The sequence below is a fragment of the Hakea prostrata genome, chromosome 8 (assembly GCF_041222555.1).
Source record: "Hakea prostrata isolate BN-2017 chromosome 8, UWA_Hpros_2, whole genome shotgun sequence".
Classification (NCBI taxonomy): Eukaryota; Viridiplantae; Streptophyta; class Magnoliopsida; order Proteales; family Proteaceae; genus Hakea; species Hakea prostrata.
Window position 1 is genome coordinate 53,488,328 of NC_142607.1, and position 23,229 is coordinate 53,511,556.

Here is a 23,229-nt window from a genome sequence, read left to right on the forward strand (position 1 = left end):
AAGTATTATGTTAATTTGTTCTCCATAATAATGTTGAGATGGTTATGTCCGGTGTCCCCATAAATTATTCCACCGATATATTAAGGAAATACAAAACTCATAATCATCTAATAATTTATAATAATTGGTGTTAAATACTCTTCCCTCTTATTTTTTGTTCTTACAATTTTTTCAATATAATTAATAAAAAACATAGATATTTCCAAGCTATAAAAACTTGACAATCAATTAATTGGTAAATAATTAAATCAATTAATTGGCAAACAATTATATGTCGCCATGTCGGCATAACCAATTAAATCATGTGAAAGCCTTGACAAATCTCCTGAGGAATCCATATAGGCCCCAAAAATTTTGTTTATTGTAATTTAGAAAGAAAGGTAGACACTAGACACATTAAATAATCATTATTACTTTTTATCTTATTTAAAGTTTGTTATTTTTCTTGACCACCAGATGTAGCCCTTATTAATGGAATGAAAGAAAACGATGGCATGGTGGGACCGAAGCAGGAATCAATTTATGACGTTTCCATTCAAGTAAACTAATCAAGTGCACATGGCCTTACGCAAAGGGCAATCTTACTTAACGGATCTCACATGCACACGTAGAGTTTTCTCCACCCTTTCGTCAACTCCCTTTAGTATTTTAACCAAAAAAAAAAAAAAAACTATCTTTAATATGATTCTCTCCTACCAAACTTAACGACCATTAACAACAACAACAACATGCATTAAAATAATGCGGTAGACTTAAATGCTGCACATTTAATGCACACCATCTGCTACCAAGGATGAAGATTGAAATCTCAATCTCAACCATCTGTTTCGTAGGCTAGATGGATGGTCAAGATCAAAATCTTAGTCGAGATTTTGATCTCAACCGTTGGAAGCACAATGTCACACTAAATGTGCAACACTGAAGTTGAACCCTAAAATAAAACAATATCTCTTCAAAGACATCTGGATTCATGCACAAGAGCACTTTCCAATCTTGCTACTTCAGATTCAACAATTTCATTTCATCTACCAAAAGGAAAAAGAATTTCAACAATTTCAATTTCCTTAGTAACGGAGGTAGGTGATTTGTATGGTTCAACTTAGCCAATGCCTTCCAAACCAAGGCTAATGCAAGGAGATGGGTAGCAGTCTGTTCTCCCCTCAAACTTTTCCATCCCCACATGAATCTATTGAAAACGTATTTATAATTCATTTTATCAGCATTCAGAGGTGGGGCCCACTCATACTACGTGGTGGAAAAGTGTCATGGAAACATGGACTTCTACTACCCTAAAAGGTAGAGGATCTAGACTCTTTTAAGGCAAGTTTGCTGACTCAAGGGGCTTGTAGTAACCCCTGATTTCAATTAAACCTGCTCATGGTAACTTCATTTGACTGGACCACTCAACCAGTGCATCATATCAAAATTCCAGGCTGCAGTCCAGACTGTCCAGTAGCTTCAAAAGGGTGCCATAGTGCAATGGAGAGAAGGAAATGGGGGAGAGAGAGGGAGAAGAATGAGGTAAAAGCACACTCTGACACCCAAAACTAGTTCTACTTTACAAGGCAGTTTTACAAGAATAATGCAGTCAGTGAACACCAAGTCTCAAGGAATTACATCAACAGATATCACTCGTACACCACAATAAACAGCCGCACCATATGATTTACACAAAGAATCGTAGTCAGGATTATGAACATCTCAAAAATATAGAAAGTGCAAAATGAGTGTCTCCGAATAGACAACCATCACTGTAACATTCCCTCCTCCTGGTCCTTCGGTTGATCACAAGCTGGGGCTCAAGAATAGCCAAACCTCTGGAACAATGGAAACTAGACTCCCATAACTTGCACAGATAGCAACTTCCTTGCTGGTGCTGGAGGTGCCAGTCCAGGGATGGGACTGATGCTTGTATTGTTTGGGTGCACAATCTACAAGAGCACAATTAGATTTTAAAGACAAGAACCAAATTAATGGAAGATTAAACATGCATGCATGAGTCAACTGCAATGAAAATTTCAAGCATGAGGATGTTAAAAAATATTATGAGAAAATAAAGACATATATAGGTACTGTCTACTGATCGGATGTGTCAAACAAAGCAACAGGAATTCCAGTTTTTAAACATCATATGAAGATGCTCAAGGTTGATAACAGCTTATTCTGTTTGAGAACTTGTCAGCAGGAGAAGTGCATGATAGAAGTGCTTGATAAGTACAGCTATGAATAGAAGAGTCATGGAAAACATGGAATAGGATTTTAAATTCATTTTCCTTCTCCGGAAAAGAAAAATATTTCAGATCTCTTGCCAATAAAGAATGAGGACAAAAGTAATCATTAGATAGAAAATTCGTGAAAAAGCAATCAGAAAAAACTCATCTTCTGTAAATTACGCTTTAGAAGAAGCCAGGGAAACAATCATGGCTAAGTTGAGATGGATACCTTCACAACAATGATGGCTATGACACCACAAACAATCAGGAAGAGGAAAAACATGATGCACTTGTCAGTAGCCACCTGGAATGAAAGAGTTCAGAAGTCAGCTTAGATATACAAATCTTAAGAGAATAGAAGATAGGTTACAATAGGGCCAGTGAACGACCTGCCTACTAATCTCCTTCACCAGCTGAGAAGCCTTCTTGATTGAGAAGTGAATTGTATCTAAGTCGTCAACGATACGACCCATTTGTTCAGTCTGCACAATTTCAATGAATAGGACCAAACAAAGTCTGAGTAGTTAGTATTGAGATCAACAACCTTTGCTGTAGTGGAAGTCTGGAGATTGGCAATCTGTACTTACCTGTCCTTTCAAGGCTACTGCAGTCTGAGTTCCAACTTCAAGTGTTTTCTCCACAACCTAAGAAACGATCTCATGGTAAGAACAACAAGAAACATTTGTGCAACAGATAATTCATCTCTAGACTGTAGCTCCTTGATACTCACCATTTTAGATCGCTCAATAGCCTGATCGGTCTCATCCATTGTCTTTGTCCCAGCATTGATAAGCTCTTGATTGGTCATTGCTATGTTATACCACACAAGTCAGTAGCAAATACACCATGGCTGAAAGTATAAATCTCAAAGCATTCACACTTTCCCAATTACCCATCCCCCCCCCCCCCCCCCCCCCGGCCAAAAAAAAAAAAAAAGAGGCATAACCCGTGCATGAGGCTCCTGGCAATTTAGGGTCTGTGGAGGGTCATCATGTACACAACCTTGATCCCACTTTGTGGAGAGGCATTTTCCTGACTTGGAACCATGATCAAGTCATGGAGCAACTTCAACATTGCACCAGGGCATGCCCAGTGAGAAAGACAACTATATACAGAGAAACTGGTAGCTTGGATGTAAATCATCATTTTTTGCTGGCTATAGAGTTTATCCAGTATAAAACCTTTTCCTCATACTATGTTAAATAAATTTTTCCAGCTTCAAAATCTGACACCAAAAAAAAGATGAAACTGCGAAAGAATTTGTAGGCATGTTCCTATCATGTCAGAGTTGGACTCTCTGTTTACACAAACTGGACTCCACATCCTCTTCAAAAGTGTCCAGGAAATATAACCTTATCCCATAAAGGGGATCAAATTCAGAACAGGGGACAAGGAACCCCAACTACTTTATCATAAGGTTGATTTAAGAAGCTCATATTGCTTGGTCCACATAAGACCATCTAAGCATGTTTTCTGTAACCATTTTCTTTTGACCTTCCCAACAACTTTGATCTTGCAATTTATGTTTTCCTCAGCTTGTTATCTTCAGAGAGTCTTTTATTTGAAGCCTTGGTCATCTAAACGTGGAAACAACATCATGTTCATTGGATTACCATATGATAACAGGAAAAAGTATAGTTCATGTTAACATATTAGGAAACCCAACAGCACCTAAGTCATTGACAACAAAAAGATTCAAGATATGAGGAACAAAGATTAGAACTCACATGATGCCATTTGAACATTGTCCTCAGCTGCATGTTCATTAGCTCCTGCTCCCATGTCAAAGAGTTCAATCCTTTTATTACCAAGGCTACTCATATACCTGCATCACCACTAAAATCAGACTCTCTGAGAGACAAAACAGATATTCAAAGATAATGCAATGATTTATAAGCACCCCATCAATCCTAAAAGCAGAGAAAGAAAAATTAGGGGAGGGCAAAGAATGTTGCTTCTAAAGATGCAAAATTTGTGGAACAAAACTTTTAAGGGTAACTAGTAAACCCCCCCCCCCCGGGGACTGAATTACTTACAAACTCCCTCTTGTTTACACATGGTTACAGTTAAGCTTCTTTCGTTAACCTTCATCTGTTAAGGGTTGAAGTGGCTTAAGGGAATTTGATTAAATCCCCAAACAAACCCTGATTCATTTAGGATGAGACTTTTACGCTCCTCATTTTCCTCTTTAATGAATATGAATTTACCCAAAACAAAGAAAGACAAGAGGGTTTTCTTGTTTTACTTCAAATTTTATTATTATTACTAAATTAAAAAAAAATTTTTGGGGGGGGGGGGGGGGGGTGTTTACAAAAAGAGTGTTTTCTTAATTTTGAAGAAGATGAGATTTTCCAGAAACTTTTAATCGTCCATTAACATATTTTTGGATTTTGGAAATCAAAGTATGTTCAACAGGGAGAAAAAAAGAAGAAGAAGGAAATCAAAGCCGAGTCTTCACAAATGCATATGCATTTTTTACTTTTGAATTTCAGAAAATAAATTCTGTTCCCCCAAAAGAAAAAAAAAAATCTGACAGCTGTGCCAGTGTGAAAACAATCTCTGCATATGCCCTTCCATAACAGGTAAAACTGAAATTTAGGATTTTATTTCACTTAGGGTAACATCTTAAAGACACAAAAAATTAAAGGCAAGGAGTTACGGCAATGCCATAAAACTCAAGACATTAAGGTAACTTAGGAATGATGAAGTTAACTAACCATGACTTAACAAAATTTGCTAACGAAGTGTGCCATTATGCAAATTTAAGAGACATTTTGGGGTGTCTTTGCCAATTGATATACTTTTGCGGTTTCTGTGCTTTTTGCCAATTATCTTGGGGGTGTCCCTGAAATTTATTTAAAAAAATATAATTGTATATATATTTGAATGGAGCCATACTGAAATTCTGTCCCATTCCTACCACCACCCTTCCCTTTTCCATCTCTTGGTAAGACACTATCCAGCCATGGCTTTTGGTGACTAGAGTAAGAGAAGATATAAAATGAGAAGAAAAGTGAAGAATTAGGGCTTCCCAACTTTTGAAGAACATATTCATCCAAAAAAAACTTTTGAAGAATAAGAGTGTTAATTTGGCGGTACCTAATTGTAAGGTATGATTTTCTAAAGGGGTGCCTCATGTTTAGCATTTTTTTTGAAGGGGTGCATTTAGAAAAACTCAAACTCTAATTTTAATTATATCCACAAGAAGTAACGGTATAAAGTCATTGTGAATTAATTGAAACTTTAACTATGTGAGTTTTGGGGGGCCTAAATGCAAGGTTTGATTTTCAGAGGGGTAACCTAAGTTTTAGAATGTTTTTGGAGGGGGTGCATGTAAAAAAACTCTTTTTTGGTGTGTGTGGGAGTGGGGGTGAGAGAGAGAATCCTAAAGTCACTATAGGATTCAGAATAATCCTGGTGCACTAGGCCAATAATATATTGAGGTAAGATTCCAACCTAAAGTCCAAATACAGATGAAAACCAACTCAATGATGACTTGAAATGAACTATCTCTAAACAACTCTTTGGACACAAAATGGACATTTTAAGGTCCAGTTTAACACCTGCTCCCCCACAGAGCAGTTGTAAACAATAGTGACCACAAAGAGAACAAGAGGTCATGCTGGAAGCAATACAAACACAAGCACAGCAATAAGCATAGAGAAAAGTGTCCATGTTGAATAACTCTAGACAACAATGACAAAACACACACAAATATTCAACCAAACAAAAAACACACAATCAAAAAATTCCATAGCAGTGAGATCATAAGCTATTCTCAAGAACAGCATAAGGTAGCTTGAACCATGAATCATAGTAGTCAGAGCAGCTAGGAGAGCAGGGCATCCAAAGGGGGGTGGGGTCAAAGCTACACTTCGATGCTTGGGTGCCAAACAAAGTGCCTGGATGCCTAGGTGATGCCATGACAACCATGTCATGGATGAAAGACCAGCATAATTTGTTGCAGAACAACAGATACAACATAAGATTGCTGTGAACGGAAAATGAAATAACTTGTTGGAGCAAACAAGAAACCCTCTTGAAAAAAAAAATGTTGCTGAGGACACAAGCAAATTAAAACAATCTTCAAATAACTATATTACACTGATGATGACATAGGTAGACAATAGTCTCTCACCTCACCCATCACATGTAATACTACATGGAGACAAATAATGCAGAACCAAACAGTACTTGCACAGTCCAATCAGCATCTCGGAATCAAAATGGAACTCCAAGTCCAGATGTAGACAGAGTTGGAAAAAAAAAACTAACTCAGAATGGGATGCAAGTATGGACAATTTCTAACGTTTTTTAGAAATTGTCCATACTTGATAGTGCAAAATATGTGCTGAAAATTGCAATTTGATCCACTGGTCTGATTACAATAAATGTGGCATCTGCACCAAATTAGCAGGCTACCTAGATACTGAGCAAAACAATTCTGATCTAACAGATCTTCTGAGCAAGTGTAATTATCAAAAACAAAGGGGAGGTTTGCTTTTAGTTCAGAAAGGTCAAGGGATGTCTGAATAATTTCCCCCAAAAAGATAATCCAACCGCTAGATATTAATATAAATCTCATATCAACCTTTTGTAAAAAAAGACAAACTGATGTGGAGGGTTTCTTCAAACAACAGCAAAACTGCAATCCTGTAAATACAGCAAAAGAACCAAAGGGTTGGGAAAACCAAATACCCATGTTACAAGTAAAGAGCAGCAATTGAAGAACTTGTAATAAACCAGTTTTTTCAAGGGGCTGTTTGGAAGTTAAATAAAGGAATATACAAAAAGGTAAACAGCATACATCGAGAGATGGCAAACTTGGAACCAACAGAAAATGTGACAAAACAAAACAGAATAATAGATAAAGGGGAGGGATAATAATGGGAATCAGGGAATAGAAGGGGATTGAAAACGGTTTGAGAGGTTGCCTTCAACCTCCTACAAACAGAACCAGCAGTATTTAGCTGGTATTCAATCAGGAGAATCTCCAAACCCAGGCTCCAATTTGGGGGAAATCTGAAATGCTAGTGTGAAAACCTTTACTCAGTATAATCCTCACCAAGCACAGATAATGGTTCAGAAGAAATGCCAGTGATTTCTTTGCAACATAACCTGGTATTGCAAGCAATAACAGTTAAAAAATGGAGTATCTAAATAGCAAGTATATCAGCAGCATCCAAGGCAGAACAGAGCTATAGAAACAAGAGGAAGCAAATCTCAGGGGAAAAGTCATGGGAACCACAAAGAAAACTATCCTTTTTAATAGCAGGGAATAACAAGGGGGGAAATGATGTTAGTATTCTGCATATATTGTCAGTTCACCAAGAACATCATCTCACTATATACTGGTTGCAGCAACTCTGAGAGACCATAGAGTGAAGAAGTCTCCATCAACGAGGCAGAACCAGCATTACGCACAATGAAGATCAATAAACCCTGTTGCAGTATCAGAAAATCCTCTTGAAGTAACCACCCTTAACAAACTCTAGTTTGTCTTCCCTTCCAATTAACTAGCATGTCATATATGTACTTTTTCTTTTCCCCTTATTCATGACTCCAATGCAATTTAGCAAAATCAAATGTTACCATGCAGAACCTATGAAGAGAAAGAGGAGATGGAGAAAGAAAAAGAGAACACAACAGGAGAAAAATGGGAGAGACTCCCAGAGGCTAGAGCCATGATGAAACTCAGAATGATTCCCGTCATGGCTTTGACCCACAACTTGTATCAAGATAAGAATCCTACTTACAGTCCAATTACCAAAACAAGGCCAACTCAACAATGTCTTAAACTAACTTGAAATCAATCGTATCAATAACAAGAAGGGCACCCCCACAAGGTTCACTTGAACAAAGAAAATCGTCTCCAACAACTTCCTTGGGATCTAACGTTTCCAGCAAATATTTCATACTTTTAAAAGCGTTACAAACCATTTGTCTGGCAGCACTAGAAACACTCAGGATGATAAGAATTCTAACTTTTGAAGTACAAACAAGAAAAATGAGTGAAATAAACTTACGTTTTCCTCAATGCCACATATGAATTCAGCTCTTTGATCTGGAAATAACACATTACTCAATTAATTGAAATTATGAGGAAGAACGAACTATTTTGAAGTCATGTATCTGCCTCAGAATGTACAAAAACAAAGAAATTCTGAACAACTAACCAGGGACTGTTTTCTCTCATTGAGTTTCTTATTTAACTCAGGAGGATTTCTATTTTCCTCTTCTTTAATTTCGCGATCAAACTCCTTAATTAACCTGAAACAAGTAATAAGCATGAAAAGGTACTCAATCCATGGGTTAGAACAAGATACTGCTAAAACTGGATTACTGACTTCATTTTGCTAAAACCCTACAATATTGTGAAGCAAACCAAATTTTTGCACCACATGTATGATATTAATTAAAACCAATATTTCTTACCCCCCAAAAAATAATAAATAAATAAAAACAAATATTTTGAAGATCTCAATGGATGGAAACAATTATAATAGTGAGAACAGAAACGTGGCAAGCCTTCTGTGGCTAATCAAACATACCTTTTACACTCCCTCATCTTTCCTGTGAGTTCCTCCAATTGTTTACTTTGCCTATTGGGGTCTTTGACCTTATCCAATTTCTGGAATCCATTTCTGCAAAGTTAAAAGAGAGGTCATAACGATTGCCACATATTATAACCATATTAAAGTAGTTATGTTATAGTTACTATTATTAAAGAATTCATTCTACTATTTGGAAGTGCTTAAGTAATTAAAAAATAAGGTGAAAATTTCCAAGAAAATCATAGAACTTATTCCCAAATAGCTGTGACAGGGAAGGGAAATGAAGATGAAGCTCAGTGAAAAATCTTGCCAGACTGCAGCAGACTGGAAGCAGAAGACTGGTAACATCCTTGAGTCTGGATGGAGACAGAAAGGTCAATTTGACTGTGGGAAAAAAGAACCAATTTTTTTATCCAAAGATTGAGAAAGGTCACCAATTTGGCTAGGTGATTGCATAGTTGATAAAACATTTATAGGTTATGCACTTCTGCAGGAAGAAGGGCCAGGGCTAGCTGAAGGCCTAGCCCAACGAAGGAGATACCAACCCATTTTTGGGCTTAGTCCAGCCTATAGTCAGGGTTTTGAATGTGTTCCCAATTTTCTTACCACTTTAAAGCATATTGTCATTTTTTCCCAGACATACGGGACAAGATGGAAAATGGCAAAAGGCAAGAATTCCCATTTTAAACACATCTAGAACACTTTTCCCTTTTTGCGTCTTTAAGATCCTAGACTTTTTGAACAATGGCTTACTTAACTACTATTTCTATTCTCTACGTAACTCTGGTAAACCTGATACTTTCATCAATCTAAAGCTAACTCAAAGGGCTATACTTCTCATTCTATGACCTTCAACTCATGTTCAATTTCAGTAGACTGATGCATTTGCTTATTCTTCTATCACTTTCAATCTTTATGTTGTATGAATTTGGAACTGTACTTTGGATTATATCCAATGTTATGTCTTGGAACTAAAAAAGGTTTTAGAATGTATGCATTACCATTGAAGGTAATAGTTGTTCTGGAACATTATGTACATGTATTTAAGTACTAGTTCTGCTCTTCTTTATGTCTTCTTTGTTTGAAAACTACATGTTTAGAATCCATATTGTCTGCTTCCCCTTTTTTCCAACTTCAGTTTCTAATTTTTTTTCAACCTTTTTTAGGCCATACTGTTCACAGTCTTTTGCTGTTCAAAACCTGTACATTAATTTCTGGTTTTTTTTTTTTTTTTTCCTTTTTCTTTTTTCTTGCTGTTCCCCTTTTTGCACTATGGTCCAGTTCAGTTGTGGATTTTTCGTAAGCTATTTAGATTTATTTTATTTTAGATATTCCTAATCAACTATGTTTGCTTTGCCTTCCCAGTTATGCTCTGTATTTAGCAATGTGGCTGATTCCATAGCCAACTAGGATCTGATTCCCGAGTCATACCAGGAACATATCTAATTTTTTTCTACATATTTCTCATGAACTTGCAGAGGCAATAGCTCCATATGATTCAAAGATTAATGAATTTGATCCTCTGCAACTATGTTTCTGTAATTCAACCATTGTTTGAAGCTTGGAGGGACTCTAAAAAGGTAGGAAGCCGTTACTATCTCTATCATCTCACTCCTGTGCTCTGTTTTTTGTTCCTTGTTAACAAGCTACTGGCTGAATTCAGTCTTCAGAATTCTACATTGCTTTCTGAGTTATGTTAGGTTAGTCATCTTAAATCTGTTAATAATTCGCTGACTGCTTGCTTTTTTGTGATTTACTGTAAAAGTTGACCTTCATCTGAGAAGGTAGAATTTTCTGCTAACTTTCTAGGTCTGGGTTTGCTTATGATCTTGTCTGTGAGGTGGTTATTCATTTCTATTTTTAGGCAATGTAGGGAAAGAAATCATTTATGCTTGATGCTCTTCAGTCATACAGTCAAGAACTTTTTATGTTTAGTTAAGGAAGTTTCACACACAGATTTGGAGGAAGCACAGTAGTGTGGAAATAAATGACCAATGAAATCAACCACACTCCAGGCTCTAGTTCGCCATGGACTCTGAACACCCTTTCTTCTTGAAGATGCTGATGCTGTCATGGGCATATTCCTCACTGCTGCTCATTGGAATTATAACCTCTTTTTCCTTCAGGTGTTCCTTCTTACTCCCCCTTTTGATTGGAAACTCCATTTTAAGAGTTCTATGGTCTAATCTTCATCATTTCCCAATGACACCACTGTTACAATCTCAGTTGGCAGATATGCATCTAAAATGCATCATCAGTCCCATACCCCATCACTTATTAATGCACTAATAACATAGGAACTGTCACTAATCCGTCCACAGTAGCTTTTAATTACATCACAATAATATTTCAGCACCCTAACTCATCATATGCCCTTCTATAACCACCATCTTTAACATCTTATACCATACAGTCAACATGAAATTCAACTCCATAAAAAGATCCAGAATAAACCAATCGACTTGGTAATGAGCATTCATACGAATTTCAATATTTCAATATTTCAATATTCCCTGATACCAGGCATAAAAGAAATTTACTGCAAAGTTTCCCTATTCATGCAGACTTGATAAAGGGCTCGGTTGCACAATTGACAAAAATTTCATTTTTAGAACACCACACGGTTATTTTTATTCCTTGGCGATGTTTGGGGGGAGAGGGGTGTGGAGTGACATTTACGGGGTCTCCAGAGAAGTCATTCAAATTTCACCAGCAGAATCTCAAGCATAAAGATGTACTTTGGATATTACTGAAGTGAAAGTAGAATGAAACAAAGAAAATCTTACGCGAGAGCCCTGAAATTGTCTTGAATTTCCCCATCGATCTGCTCCAGTTGTGGGCTCATATCTAACTCGTACGCCATTGTCGCCGGAATTCTAAATCCGGCAGCTGACTGCAGCTAATTATCCGATGACCTCAAACCATCATTCCGACGAACCACTGAGTCTAGCCCTGGATGATCAAGCAGGAAAATGGGTGGGACCGCGGAAGAGAACAGAGGAAGTGTAAAATGGAGATCGTTGCAGACTTCAAAATTTGAAACTATGGATGAGAAGACATTCCAAGGAGTCTGAGAACCAGACAAGAATGTTGAAATAATTAAAAACCTTAAAAATAATACAGTTCTTCGTTGTCGAAAAATTAAAAATCAAGGAAACTCTGCTCGGTTGTACTCGGTCTCATCATTTTTTAAATTTTCTAATCGACTTTCCTCCAGCAAAAATATAAAAAAAGGGTGAGAAAAGGATTTTTGTTCTTCCGGGGCCGCACGAGTCACGCTTTTACAGGTGTATGACAGTTGGTAAGAGGTATTAGGTCCCATCCATTGATCTTGCTTGTGTGGTGGTTGACGTAGTGGTGTTTGTAGTGGCCGTAGTTAGATGCACGCCACGAGGATTTCATTAAATCGCATCATTCAAAGTATCATGTACTCGTATAATCAACTTCAGTGGAAGAAAAAAAAAAAATTCGACTTTTCTTTAAAACGAGTTGAACCATGTTTTAAGCGGCTGAGATTTGATAGAATCCACGTCGAGTGCATCCAATGGTGGAACCACATAGACCACCAAGTTAGACACACTACCCAAGCAAGATCCCCCAACTATAGGCATAAACCCAAGTCCAACCTAAGTCCAGATTGACTCATTTGCAGGGGAGAGGTCTACTATGTAACAGTGATAGGGCCCACCCTTGAATACGTAGAAAATAAATTAGAGGTGGAATTCTAGTGGATCCTTCATGGGATTCATTCCTATTGTGTGATGGAGAATCATCTAGCGAATACACTGTACGTACCTCTCCCTAATCCCCTGATAGGGAGATGAGATAAACTTGTCTTAACTCATTCTGATTTAAATTGGAATCCTCTATACTGTCAGATTGGAATCCATGCAACCGGTATTGTTAAAAACTTTAGAGCAAATTGCACAAACACCGCAACATTGAACTTTTATTGGACACATTAGTTCAATTTATCATTCAAAACCATTAAATCACTATTTATTTTATTTCAATTTCAAAATATACTTGTATATAAAAGAAGAAATAAAAATTATTTAATGATTTTTATTACAAATTAGATTAATGTATTAAATGAAAGTCCAATTTTAAAGTATTAATGTTTTTCAAACACAAAGTAGATATGTAAATGCTTTGAGACGTCCATTTTGATGCGCAAATTAATAAATCGAATGGGAATGAAATAATGAATCGGCCGGAATCGGTTGGTAATGATTGATTCCATCCAGATTAATTTAACCGATTGCGTTCAATTATTTTGCGATGTGGATTATTTTCTTCATTTAAAAATAAAAATTAAAAGTCGGCAATAAACGTGTCTGTGGGGTCATCCTACGTGATGGTTTAACTACTTTTGGATTGCAAATATTCCAACGAAGAAATTTGTCCCGATCAGGACAACCTGGCGCTTGTTTTTAAAGTGTGCCCGTTTAGTGTTTGTGAATTTGCGCCTGAGAAAACGATGGGCTTCTGGAGGCAAGCTATAATTTGGAATTTGGAATTTGGAATGCGTTGTCTCAATCTCATGTCGTGTCTGCGCCAATCTGCGTGGTATCTTCTGCAACCAGCCAACCCTCATATCAAACAAATCATTTGGTAACAGCCTCAGTTGGTTATTGGTTATCAAGTCATGGGTCTTTTCCTACCTTCACCAGATGCGATGTCGAGGGTGCATCAATGACGTCTGCTCGAATGATTTTTTACTGTATGGTTCCTATGCGGAGAAGATAAACAGAGATAACGAGTAGACTTGTTTTTGGCAATCTGATGGATGTCTCTCTTTTTTCTTTCGTTGATCAAATCTGATGGATGGTTATGGCATATGATGAGACTTGCATCAGAGTGGAAGAACAGAAGTAACCGTAGATTCGTGGATGTCTTGCGGGGGGACCTTCACTATGATGGATCATGTGTAAAATAACTGGTCAATTTTTTTGTATTGTCATTGTCAAAGATAGATGTGGAAGATCGAAAGTTCAAATCAAATATCTCTTTGATATTATTTGTCTTTACTAATATTCTCATTCCCATTCCCATCCCATAAGAAAATAATAATATTATTTTATTTTATTTATTTGATTTTTTTTGGATTGGTTCGCACTTTACTAATATTCTCATTTCCATTCCCAGCCCATAAGAAAATAATAATATTATTTTATTTTATTTATTTGATTTTTTTTTTGGATTGGTTCGCAACTCAATAATTTAATAGCTAAACATTAGGATTTGAAACAAAGAAATATGGTATCAACCACCAAGTACGAGACATCTCAACTTGCTAGAGCCAGGGGCCAAAAAGTCCACAAGGAGGTTACCATCCTCCTGTTAGAGAGAAACTGGACTGAACCGAAGGATACGGCCTAGGGCTGCAATAGGGCCCGTCAGAGATAATTCCTTGCGCTATGGTTGTAGCATGCCAATTAAGGGAATTGACACTTAGTTAAGGGCCTTAATAAGCTCTAGACAATCCGAGAAAATTCTTAGGTATTGAAGATTACAACTTTGCACTAGAAGGAGGCTGTCATGGATTGAACACCTTCGCTTCCACATCGCAACCAATAGGGAACTAGAATATGCATTCCTAGTAGCAAGAATTGGCAAGCTAAACCCCAAATAACAAAGGTTTGGCTTCCTTCTTTTGTACTCAAATAAAAGGAAACACACATCCTTTCTTTTGCCTTTAGAGCTGGATTATTACATCTGGTGCAGGATTTGAGTATTTGGAGATGGAAACGGATGACCAGCAACTTATCAACATCGTCAATGGAAAAGCCCAAGCAAACTGCAAGGTTCAGCCCATCGTTGATGACATTCAATATTTTGCTTCAAAGTATCCTTTCTTATATTCCTAGAGATTCTAGTGTCATTGCGGATTTTCTAGCAAGGAAAGCCATCTTGGTTGATGAACCAAGGAAATGGTTGTGTTCCTCTGACTCTCTGAGTGGTTATTAGAGCTTTGTTCGGCCACATTATCTCAACAAAGTGCTTTCTTACCCAAAAAAAAGAATAAAACATTTGAAAGGATGCAACACACACCTTCTGGTGTGGTGTTGTGTGTTGCGAACTTGGTCAACAAAGGTTGGGGAACCTACTCTCGAATCACACTCTCCTCCACTGAACCAAGAAACTCACTCACAGCCGCACCTACATGATTGAGAACACCACCTATTGATGGATCTCGTCCCTAAAAAATTAAGCTATTCCAATCCTTCCAAATATGCCAAAAAACTAGTGTCCAAAATAATACAAATGAAGCATTTATAGATTGAGGATTGAGATCATTGTTCATCAACATCACCCAATCTTAAAATCCTGTGGCAGTAAAGCTATGCACTTATAACTTGAGCGGAGACAGCCACCATACCTTAGCTATATGATCACAAAGAATGAGTGCATAGATCAAAGATTCATCCCCCTTCTTGTAAAAAGAACAACACCTGAATGAAGAGATATTTGGTAAGAGAGACTAGTTGCAATAGGGAGAATGTTGTGGCCACAATGCCACAGAAAATTTATAACTTTCAGCTGGAAAACACCAAAAAACCCAAAGAGCCAACATGGGAGATGGAAGCAGAATCTAAGAGTACGAAAATAGTGATTTCGAGAGAATCCATGAATTATATTCTCAAGATAGTAAAATTGTTATATAAAATGGAAATGTGGAAGTTGAATGATTATTCATTAAGCAGAACATGATGGAGGCAGCAACACTATTGTGCTTAAATCTTGTTCGACTTTTATTTTTTTTGGTAAACCAGACGAATTTATTAAGGCAAAGCCGAGGAAATAGAGTTACAAAGATTCTGAAGCCAAAGAGAGTGGATAAAGGCCAACTAGTCATGCCTAAAAGTAACTTGGCCCTCCTTGCTAGGTGATCCGATACATGATTGAATCTCCTAGAAACAAAAGTAAAATAGCATTCTTCAAAAGCCGAACTTAGTTGTCGGATGTTTTTGATTAATGCGTGGATCGAAGTAGGTGTCCTTAATTGTGTTGGATCGGTTGTTCCCAATTAATCCAATTTGGCCTTTAGACATTGATTTGACTTTGTTTTCTCCGAATTATTATGCATTGAATATATAAAGAAAGATGTACTGCATTATGTTAAATGGGAGTCTGTATCATCTCTTTGGACGGGGAGCACTCTATGCTACCTCGCAGCTATTAACTACAAATTACAGGGGTCCATATGGTTATGATGATGGGATTTTTTTTTATATTTTATTATTTTTTACTTATGGATCCCACATAATTTGTGGTTGTAACACGATCTAGGAGCATAGAGTGCTTCCTATCAAGGGAGATGTTCCACACTCATTAAATGGAGGAATGCCCTCTCTCTCTCTCTCTCTCTCTCTCTCTCTCTCTCTCTCTCTCTCTCTCTCTTTGTGGGGATCTGAAGTTCATTTGGGCCATAGGATCTGAGCTCCATCAAAACCAGTTTACGTGCACTTCGACTACATCCTCGGGGGTACTTTTATATAATTAAAATAGGCGGGGTTCGCCCTATCCCCGAGGGGATTCAAACTCTAACCTCCTTCAGTTATGTGGGCCACTTGTTTGTGATGCCTTTCTAAGCTCAAGCCCATATAAATTTAATTGGGCCCTTCGTAAATATAGAAAGAAAACCAGCAAATTATGGGTTGGAGTTACTGCTGGTGCTGGCAAACGATCACCACTTCATAAATAAATTGAATCAGGCATAACTCAGGTTCTCGCACGAGGAGAACATGGAAATTGGAATCTATTCTCTCAGCCAACGAGAAGGAATCTAAGGATTCGAACCCCCAAAAAGAAAAGGATAAATGGAATCTACGATTGTGGATTTATGGTCCCATTGAGGAGGGAGATTCCGCGTTTATTGTTATATAAATTAGATTTATGGGAAAACACGTGTCCTTATTGGTCTTTTTCCTGGGAAGTTTCGACAAATTTATTATTTTTAATACATTATAAAACGTATGATTAAGATTCTAACTTCTAACCCTAATCAACGTAATTAAAAAAAAATTACAAAAAATGTCCCCTTTCCGACATTCTTTCGCCTAATTCTTCGGTTATTAAACTTTTTTATTCTGCAGTTAACGTCTGTCTTGTGACTCTGGTCTCACTTCGTCCCTTCAATTGATCCCTCAGCGTCTCTGTCTGTCTGCCTTTCTCTCTCTGTGGCCTTCCATCGTTATACACTTTGCTTGGCATCCTGTGGTTGCATGTCCGTTCTTCACATATTTGGATCTCGGTGGTCTTCCTTCATCATCCATGGCGGCCAAGAATGTGTATGAATCTTTATCTAAAGCTTTGATTGATGAGATACAGAGGTGGGGTGCCATGAAACAGACTGGAGTTGCCTTGAGATACATGACGGAATTTTGTTCCAAAATCACCGACAGAAACTTGCTTATTTCTGCTCAGTTCCTTCATAAAGAGCTACCCATAAGAATTGCAAGGAGAATCATTGAGCTTGAGACATTGCCTTATGGCTTATCTGATAAACCTGCTGTTTTGAAGGTATTTCATTATTTTGTTCAGTATTTCCTCCTCAAGCTCAATTTTGTTGAGTGGGCATTTTGGTTGTTGTGCTTTGACTGCAGTTGACTTCAAGAATTTCATTTTTGGGTTGGAGTTTTCTGCATGAATTATCTATTTCTAGTGTAGCTATTCTTTAAATGGTTATTGGATTTCTGATTGACTAAGGGCTTTTTGTGGGTTGTTGCATGAGATTTTTGGCTGCTGTAAGGGCTTCCTATTGTGGTTTTTTGCTGTCCGAAAACCTGCTCAACTTGTTCTCTTTGTTGTTGGCAGAGTTGTTGAACGGATTTAGTGCAGACTTCCCTGTCCACCTGTGCATGACACATTATGTTTTAGTTTCCTTATCTGAATTACTTTGCGTTATTCCACTAATTGGTTGCAATTGGAACATCAATTTTCTGATTCCTTGGATGGATAAGGCACCCTTGCTACTTGACCCCGAAAATTATGTGATTCTGGTTTCCAATTTCTGCTTTTCCATAGGTTGATCAGAGATAATTGTCTGAGTTGGCGCATCAGAATTGCTCTGCTACAAGTCTAGAAATACTGAACCTTAGAATAAATCTGAAGATTTTTCACATTCAGGGTTTACTGGTCCTGTTCTGCGTAGTGTAGATAGAGATAAAAGTGACCATCCATTAGATCTTTTCAAACTTCCCTGCAGACATAAAGTTTGACACTGTATGTAGTTCTTTTTGGTTTCACAAATGGAATACAATTGGGTTCAGCATTTCTTTACATTCGTATGTTATATTAGTTCCTCCAATGTTTTGTATTGATTTCATCCTTCTGATAGCTTTAGTATAGTCTGTTGGCTTCATTCATTCCATATGTTGTTGGGAGATGATTTAATTGTGTGGTGCGTGGAAGGTCTAGTCCAATTTAGACCCCCTTTTTATGGGTAGTTGATCCAACAATTTAGCCTATGGCACATTATAAGTTAGAACAAAATGTTTGAGATCATTTCATTTTGAATTGTCACAATATCTCTATTATAGGTTCGAGATTGGTACTTGGATTCTTTTCGTGATCTTCGAAGCTTTCCAGAGATCAAGGGTATGAGTGATGAGTTGGCTTTCACACAGATGATTCAAATGATCAAAGTGAGGCACAACAATGTGGTCCCTATGATGGCTTTGGGTGTTCAACAACTGAAGAAAGGCTTGAAACCAAAGTTCGTGCCTGAAGATCCAGATGAGGTTCATCAGTTTCTTGATCGTTTTTACATGTCGAGAATTGGGATCCGCATGCTCATTGGTTGACTTTTTCTTTGTTATCCTTATTTACCAAGTTTAGTTCCGTTTTTGTCAAAAAATTTATGCTCCAAAAAAGGTCCCATGACATATTTATATGAACTTTACTGATAGACTTTGGATTGTGGATGAAACTCAGGGCAGCATGTCGCATTACATGATCCCAATCCACTACCTGATCGTGTAGGTTATGTACATACTAAATTGTCCCCTGTGGAGGTAGCACAAAATGCCAGCGAAGATGCTCATGCTGTCTGTTTGCTAGAATATGGGAGTGCACCTGAGATTAACATCTATGGGGATCCCAACTTTACTTTCATGTATGTTCCTTTTCTTCCATTTGTTTGAAGCTTAGTATTCCTCTCGTCCCCCCCCCCCCAAAAAAATAAAAATAAAAAAATTCCCTTGTCACTCTTTCTCTTGCTTCTTGTTCCTTTTCACAATATTCTATTTAATCTTTAATTGTAAAGTCTACCAGAAGTTACAAATTTAACTTTCATTGTTGCATAGGGGATTTGTAGTATAGAGAAAAACAACGAAAGGTATTACAATTTTGTACAAGATATACTAATGGAAGTCTTTCGGGCATGGTTTAGGTCCTGAACTATAGCAAGTTAAAAAAAAAAAATCAGATTCAGAAAACATCTTTTAAACTTGCAGGCATTATTGACTTGAATTTGGAGCAGGTCACCTAATCTGCTAACAGATGCTGTTGATTCTGCCAGTGCACTAGATAATCTATTTTTTGTCTGGTTTAGAAATTCCATGACAATCATTGAATCCATGAACTAGGTTTCCAGCAATTGGAAATTTTATAAACAATCCTTTGGTGTATGTGGAAAAAATGCATTCTTGTTTTGGTTCTTGGAATTGTGAACAGATGATAGAGATGTTTAATCCCTCCAAATAGACTTGATGAATTTGAATATTTTTTCGATGTAGCAGAAACCATATCCTTCAATTCTGTACTATATTTATGTTGTTTGCTTCTGTAATAGGTATGTTCCAACACACTTGCATCTTATGGTTTTTGAGTTGGTTAAGAATTCCTTGCGTGCTGTCCAAGAGAGATTTATGGATTCAGACAAAGTTGCACCTCCCATTCGAATAATAGTTGCTGATGGAATTGAGGATGTTACAATAAAGGTAACCTTCACCCGTCTGATATGTGGAAATTATTCTTCCAAACTATGTATTTGAGTAGGGAAATGGTTGGTGCATTGAGTTGCATTTTGTTGAGTACTGGATAATTTGTTTTAGGCTTTCTGTCCTGGTGAAACTTTGAAAACATTTCTGAAACTGGTATTGTTTTACAACTAGATTAAAGTGGTCAGTTCTATGAATATGCTGAACTTTCTACTGACGACTTTTAGTTTAAGGGAAATACCATGCAGTAGACAATTGTTTTGTTTTGACTTCCAAACATTCCATAACTTAAGATGAAGGACAAGAACCATCTGGCCTTTAAATAAGTTTCTGGAATATATTTTCAATATCTTACAAGAAAAGGACTTGTGATGTCAGTGTAAAATTATTTTTCCCTGTTAAGTTTTAAGAAGACTTTCATGTGGAGTTGTCTATGATCAATTTCAATGCAAGATCAGGATACATCATTGTTGCAGACATTTTTCAAGATCTGTTCTTCTTGGTCAACCTGCATTGCTATAGCAGTGGATCTATCCCAGTTCTGCCTCTCCCTCTTGCATATAAAAATTCTTTTTGGAGTTTATATCCTTAAGGGACAAGATTCATATAGTTAACAAGTTTTAGTTGAGTTGAGTTATATTTCTGTAAGTATCCATATATATATAAATATTACTATTTGTTCTAATGCCTGGTAAATTTATTTTCTTCATTGCAGATCTCAGATGAAGGAGGTGGAATAGCAAGAAGTGGCCTTCCCAAGATATTCACATATCTTTATAGTACAGCAAAATACCCATTGGATGAGCAATCAGATCTCGTATCAACTGACAAGGTGACAATGGCTGGATATGGATATGGCCTTCCAATAAGCCGCCTCTACGCTCGATATTTTGGAGGCGACCTGCAAATTATTTCAATGGAAGGATATGGTGAATAAAAAATGTCTTCCTTATATCTCTTTTACTTTTTTATAGCATAAAACATATTTTGCTATGTTGTAGCTTATTCAGTGAAAATCTTAGTAGTTTAAATTTCTTTCTTTTTTGTTACTCTCTTTTCCTTTCAGCAGAAGGTATTCTATATCTGGGAAAGTGATTCTATTCTACTTAGTTTAGACTCTTCTTTTGGTTAGGTTGGGGGAGGGGGGGGGGACTACTTTTCTGTCACAGCTGGAAACACTTGTATTTACCTACATTGAATCTGCATTTGAAATACTTTCTATTGAGTGATGGTTACCTTTTTTTTTGAATATTCCACTAGTTCAAATTCTCAGTGTGCTTAATTTCTGTTACTTGGAAGAGCTATGGGTGTCAAATTTTGATACAAAGTCTTGGCCATTCCACAGGTATAGAAATAACTGATTGTAGATACTAGATAAATCACTAAAATTTAAAAGAAGGTACTGATTAGTTTTGTTCTTCTATCGTGGTAACAATATTATCATAGAGGTCTAGAAGTCATGCAATTTCAAGCTCAATTGATATTTCTGAACTTCTTGATCTTCACTGTTTTACAGTTTTCAAATTCATTAACATTTTACGTAGTTGTTGATTTTCAAGGAAATCTTCTGAATCTTCTTTTAGTTTGTCTACTGCTTGCTCTAGGTTCTGTAATTTGCAGTGCACTTAAGACTGAATGTAACTTCTCACGATATTTGTTTATTATTTAATCCTAGAGTAATTTTTCTGCATATCTAGGCACCTAGATACCACTGCTGTCTGATCTACAGAGATGGAAAAGATTCATTAACATTCCACTTGGAGAGCAAATGATTTGTCTTTTATTGCTTTATGATATGCTAGTGATTTAAAACAGGAACCTGAAGGAAATACTTACAGCCCCCACTCCCACCCCAAAACAAAAGTAGAAAATTCCCCTAGGTCATCTTTTAAACTTTTCCCCTGTTGACAGTGTACCAAATTTTGTGCAAGTATTGAGGGTGAATTGGACAAGTTTCTAATTGTAATTCTGTAGGAAAAAAATATTTCCTTTGAGAAAAGAAGGATATCAAAGTGAATTTCAACTGTAAAATTGATAATTTAATGTTAGGGTGTGCCTTACAGGATGTATATAACATTTTCAAATGGCTAGTGTTTTAGGGAGCTAATTAGTTACCCCAAGGGTTTGGCTTAGTTAGCAGAGACCTACACCTTATAAGTAAGAGGTCAAGAGTCCAAATCCCCTTGGGGTGTAATATATATGCTCCCCTGAGGATTAGTCAAGGTGTGTAGATGCTACTCAAAGTTGCTTGTAAATTTGAATTTTTACATCTGTAATTCTTGGAAGTAAAATCCTTACCAACTTTGGAGTCCTATTGGATAAGATTTTCATTCTGGTGCTTGGTGTGTTGAATTTGAATTTGGGTTTCCTTCTCTATGTGGTACACATGCCTAACGGTCATCATATTGCAGTGATATTCAGGCTCGATTTCATTAACATGCTTCAATAAAAAAAAGATCCCAGGAAGCTCTTCAATTATATTAAACCTCCACACAAGCTTTTCGTGCTACCAAAGTTCATGACACAGTAGTTTGCTGTTATAGGTATTTTATTAATGCTTTACATCTAAATACATCCTAAAACAGTGATTTGTGATGTTTTGTACAGGAACTGATGCCTACCTTCATTTGTGTCGTCTGGGAGATACACAAGAGCCCCTGCCATAATCCTACACCCTGCTTATTCAGAAAAATATGAAATGGGAAGGGTACATTTTTTTCAGATTAGCAGAGGCACAGCATTCTTGTGCATTTTTTTTCTCTCCATTCCTACTTTATTAGGTACATCAGAACACTCAATTTAGGCACATCTGGGTGCCTGAGATTTGGTTATATTAATTTCTATGTAAGAGACTGGTACAGTGGATGTCATGGATGACCTACAAGATTGGTGATGATCTTTCGAATGTTCGAGGTTCGAAGGTTTGACTGGTCCAGTTGAAGCATAACATGGGATTCAAAGACTGCTACTGTCATGCAAACTTGAATTGTACAGAAAAAGATAGTATTGGATGTAGCTCAAGTATGTAAAGGGAATGTGTGTTTAAGCAACAATCTTTGGGTCTTGTTTATAAAGATTGTTAGTTGGGAGAAGCTGGAAGTTTTGGCTTGTTGGACTGAACCACATAGCATGAGTGGTGAATGACCAAGTTCTTCTTTCTTTATGCTTCCTCTTTGTTCTCTGGTAAGTTCTTTAATGTTCTTGGTTCCCCATTGGTTCTCAAGATCAATCTCTTGGTTGAAGCATTGTCCATCTTGCAAATTGCAAGTAACATTAGTGAACTAATTGAGTGCCATCTTTTTCTAGAGGAAAAAAAGATCACAAGAGATTAGCTCTATGCTAATTTGGAATGTCAAATCGGTGTGAGGTACTTGATTAGTGTGTCAAAAACTTTGAAACTAATAGAAAGGGGGTTTAGTCAAGTCATTTAACTTGTCTCAGGTTGGTCTAATTCAGCGAAATTGCTTGGATTAATGCGCATGACCGTGAAGTCGATATTTCGGATCGTTAATTCCA

General features: G+C 37.0%; 2 protein-coding genes across 2 annotated transcripts; one reads left to right on the forward strand and one right to left on the reverse strand.

The window, feature by feature from the left end:
• Positions 1-1,501: 1,501 nt before the first annotated feature.
• LOC149008617 (putative plant SNARE 13) lies at positions 1,502-11,967 on the reverse strand. The gene is made up of 10 exons (XM_089165879.1): positions 11,554-11,967; positions 8,765-8,857; positions 8,390-8,483; positions 8,240-8,277; positions 3,941-4,038; positions 2,944-3,023; positions 2,801-2,857; positions 2,603-2,695; positions 2,443-2,517; positions 1,502-1,931 (listed from the first exon to the last, which is right to left on the reverse strand). Exons 1-10 carry the CDS (start codon positions 11,628-11,630, stop codon positions 1,833-1,835), a joined length of 804 nt encoding a protein of 267 aa, XP_089022005.1. The 5' UTR covers positions 11,631-11,967; the 3' UTR covers positions 1,502-1,832.
• A 4,925-nt stretch (positions 11,968-16,892) lies between these two features.
• LOC149008618 (pyruvate dehydrogenase (acetyl-transferring) kinase, mitochondrial-like) lies at positions 16,893-23,074 on the forward strand. Its single transcript, XM_089166945.1, has 6 exons — positions 16,893-17,293; positions 18,313-18,571; positions 18,707-18,887; positions 19,566-19,713; positions 20,429-20,642; positions 22,321-23,074. The coding sequence occupies exons 1-6, from the start codon at positions 17,045-17,047 to the stop codon at positions 22,377-22,379; spliced, it is 1,110 nt and encodes a 369-aa protein (XP_089023071.1). The 5' UTR covers positions 16,893-17,044; the 3' UTR covers positions 22,380-23,074.
• The last annotated feature ends 155 nt before the right edge of the window (positions 23,075-23,229 follow it).

Bases quoted from the DNA above. Each gene is read 5' to 3' on its own strand.
- LOC149008617 (XM_089165879.1), bottom strand. From the start codon at position 11,630: ATGGCGTACGAGTTAGATATGAGCCCACAACTGGAGCAGATCGATGGG. The intron at 8,858-11,553 runs GTAAGATTTTCT...TTAACTTTGCAG, and splicing joins GACAATTTCAGGGCTCTCGC to AAATGGATTCCAGAAATTGG. The intron at 2,518-2,602 runs GTCGTTCACTGG...CTTTCATTCCAG, and splicing joins TGAAGGAGATTAGTAGGCAG to GTGGCTACTGACAAGTGCAT.
- LOC149008618 (XM_089166945.1), top strand. From the start codon at position 17,045: ATGGCGGCCAAGAATGTGTATGAATCTTTATCTAAAGCTTTGATTGAT. The intron at 18,572-18,706 runs GTTGACTTTTTC...GATGAAACTCAG, and splicing joins TGGGATCCGCATGCTCATTG to GGCAGCATGTCGCATTACAT. The intron at 20,643-22,320 runs GTGAATAAAAAA...TGTTTTGTACAG, and splicing joins TATTTCAATGGAAGGATATG to GAACTGATGCCTACCTTCAT.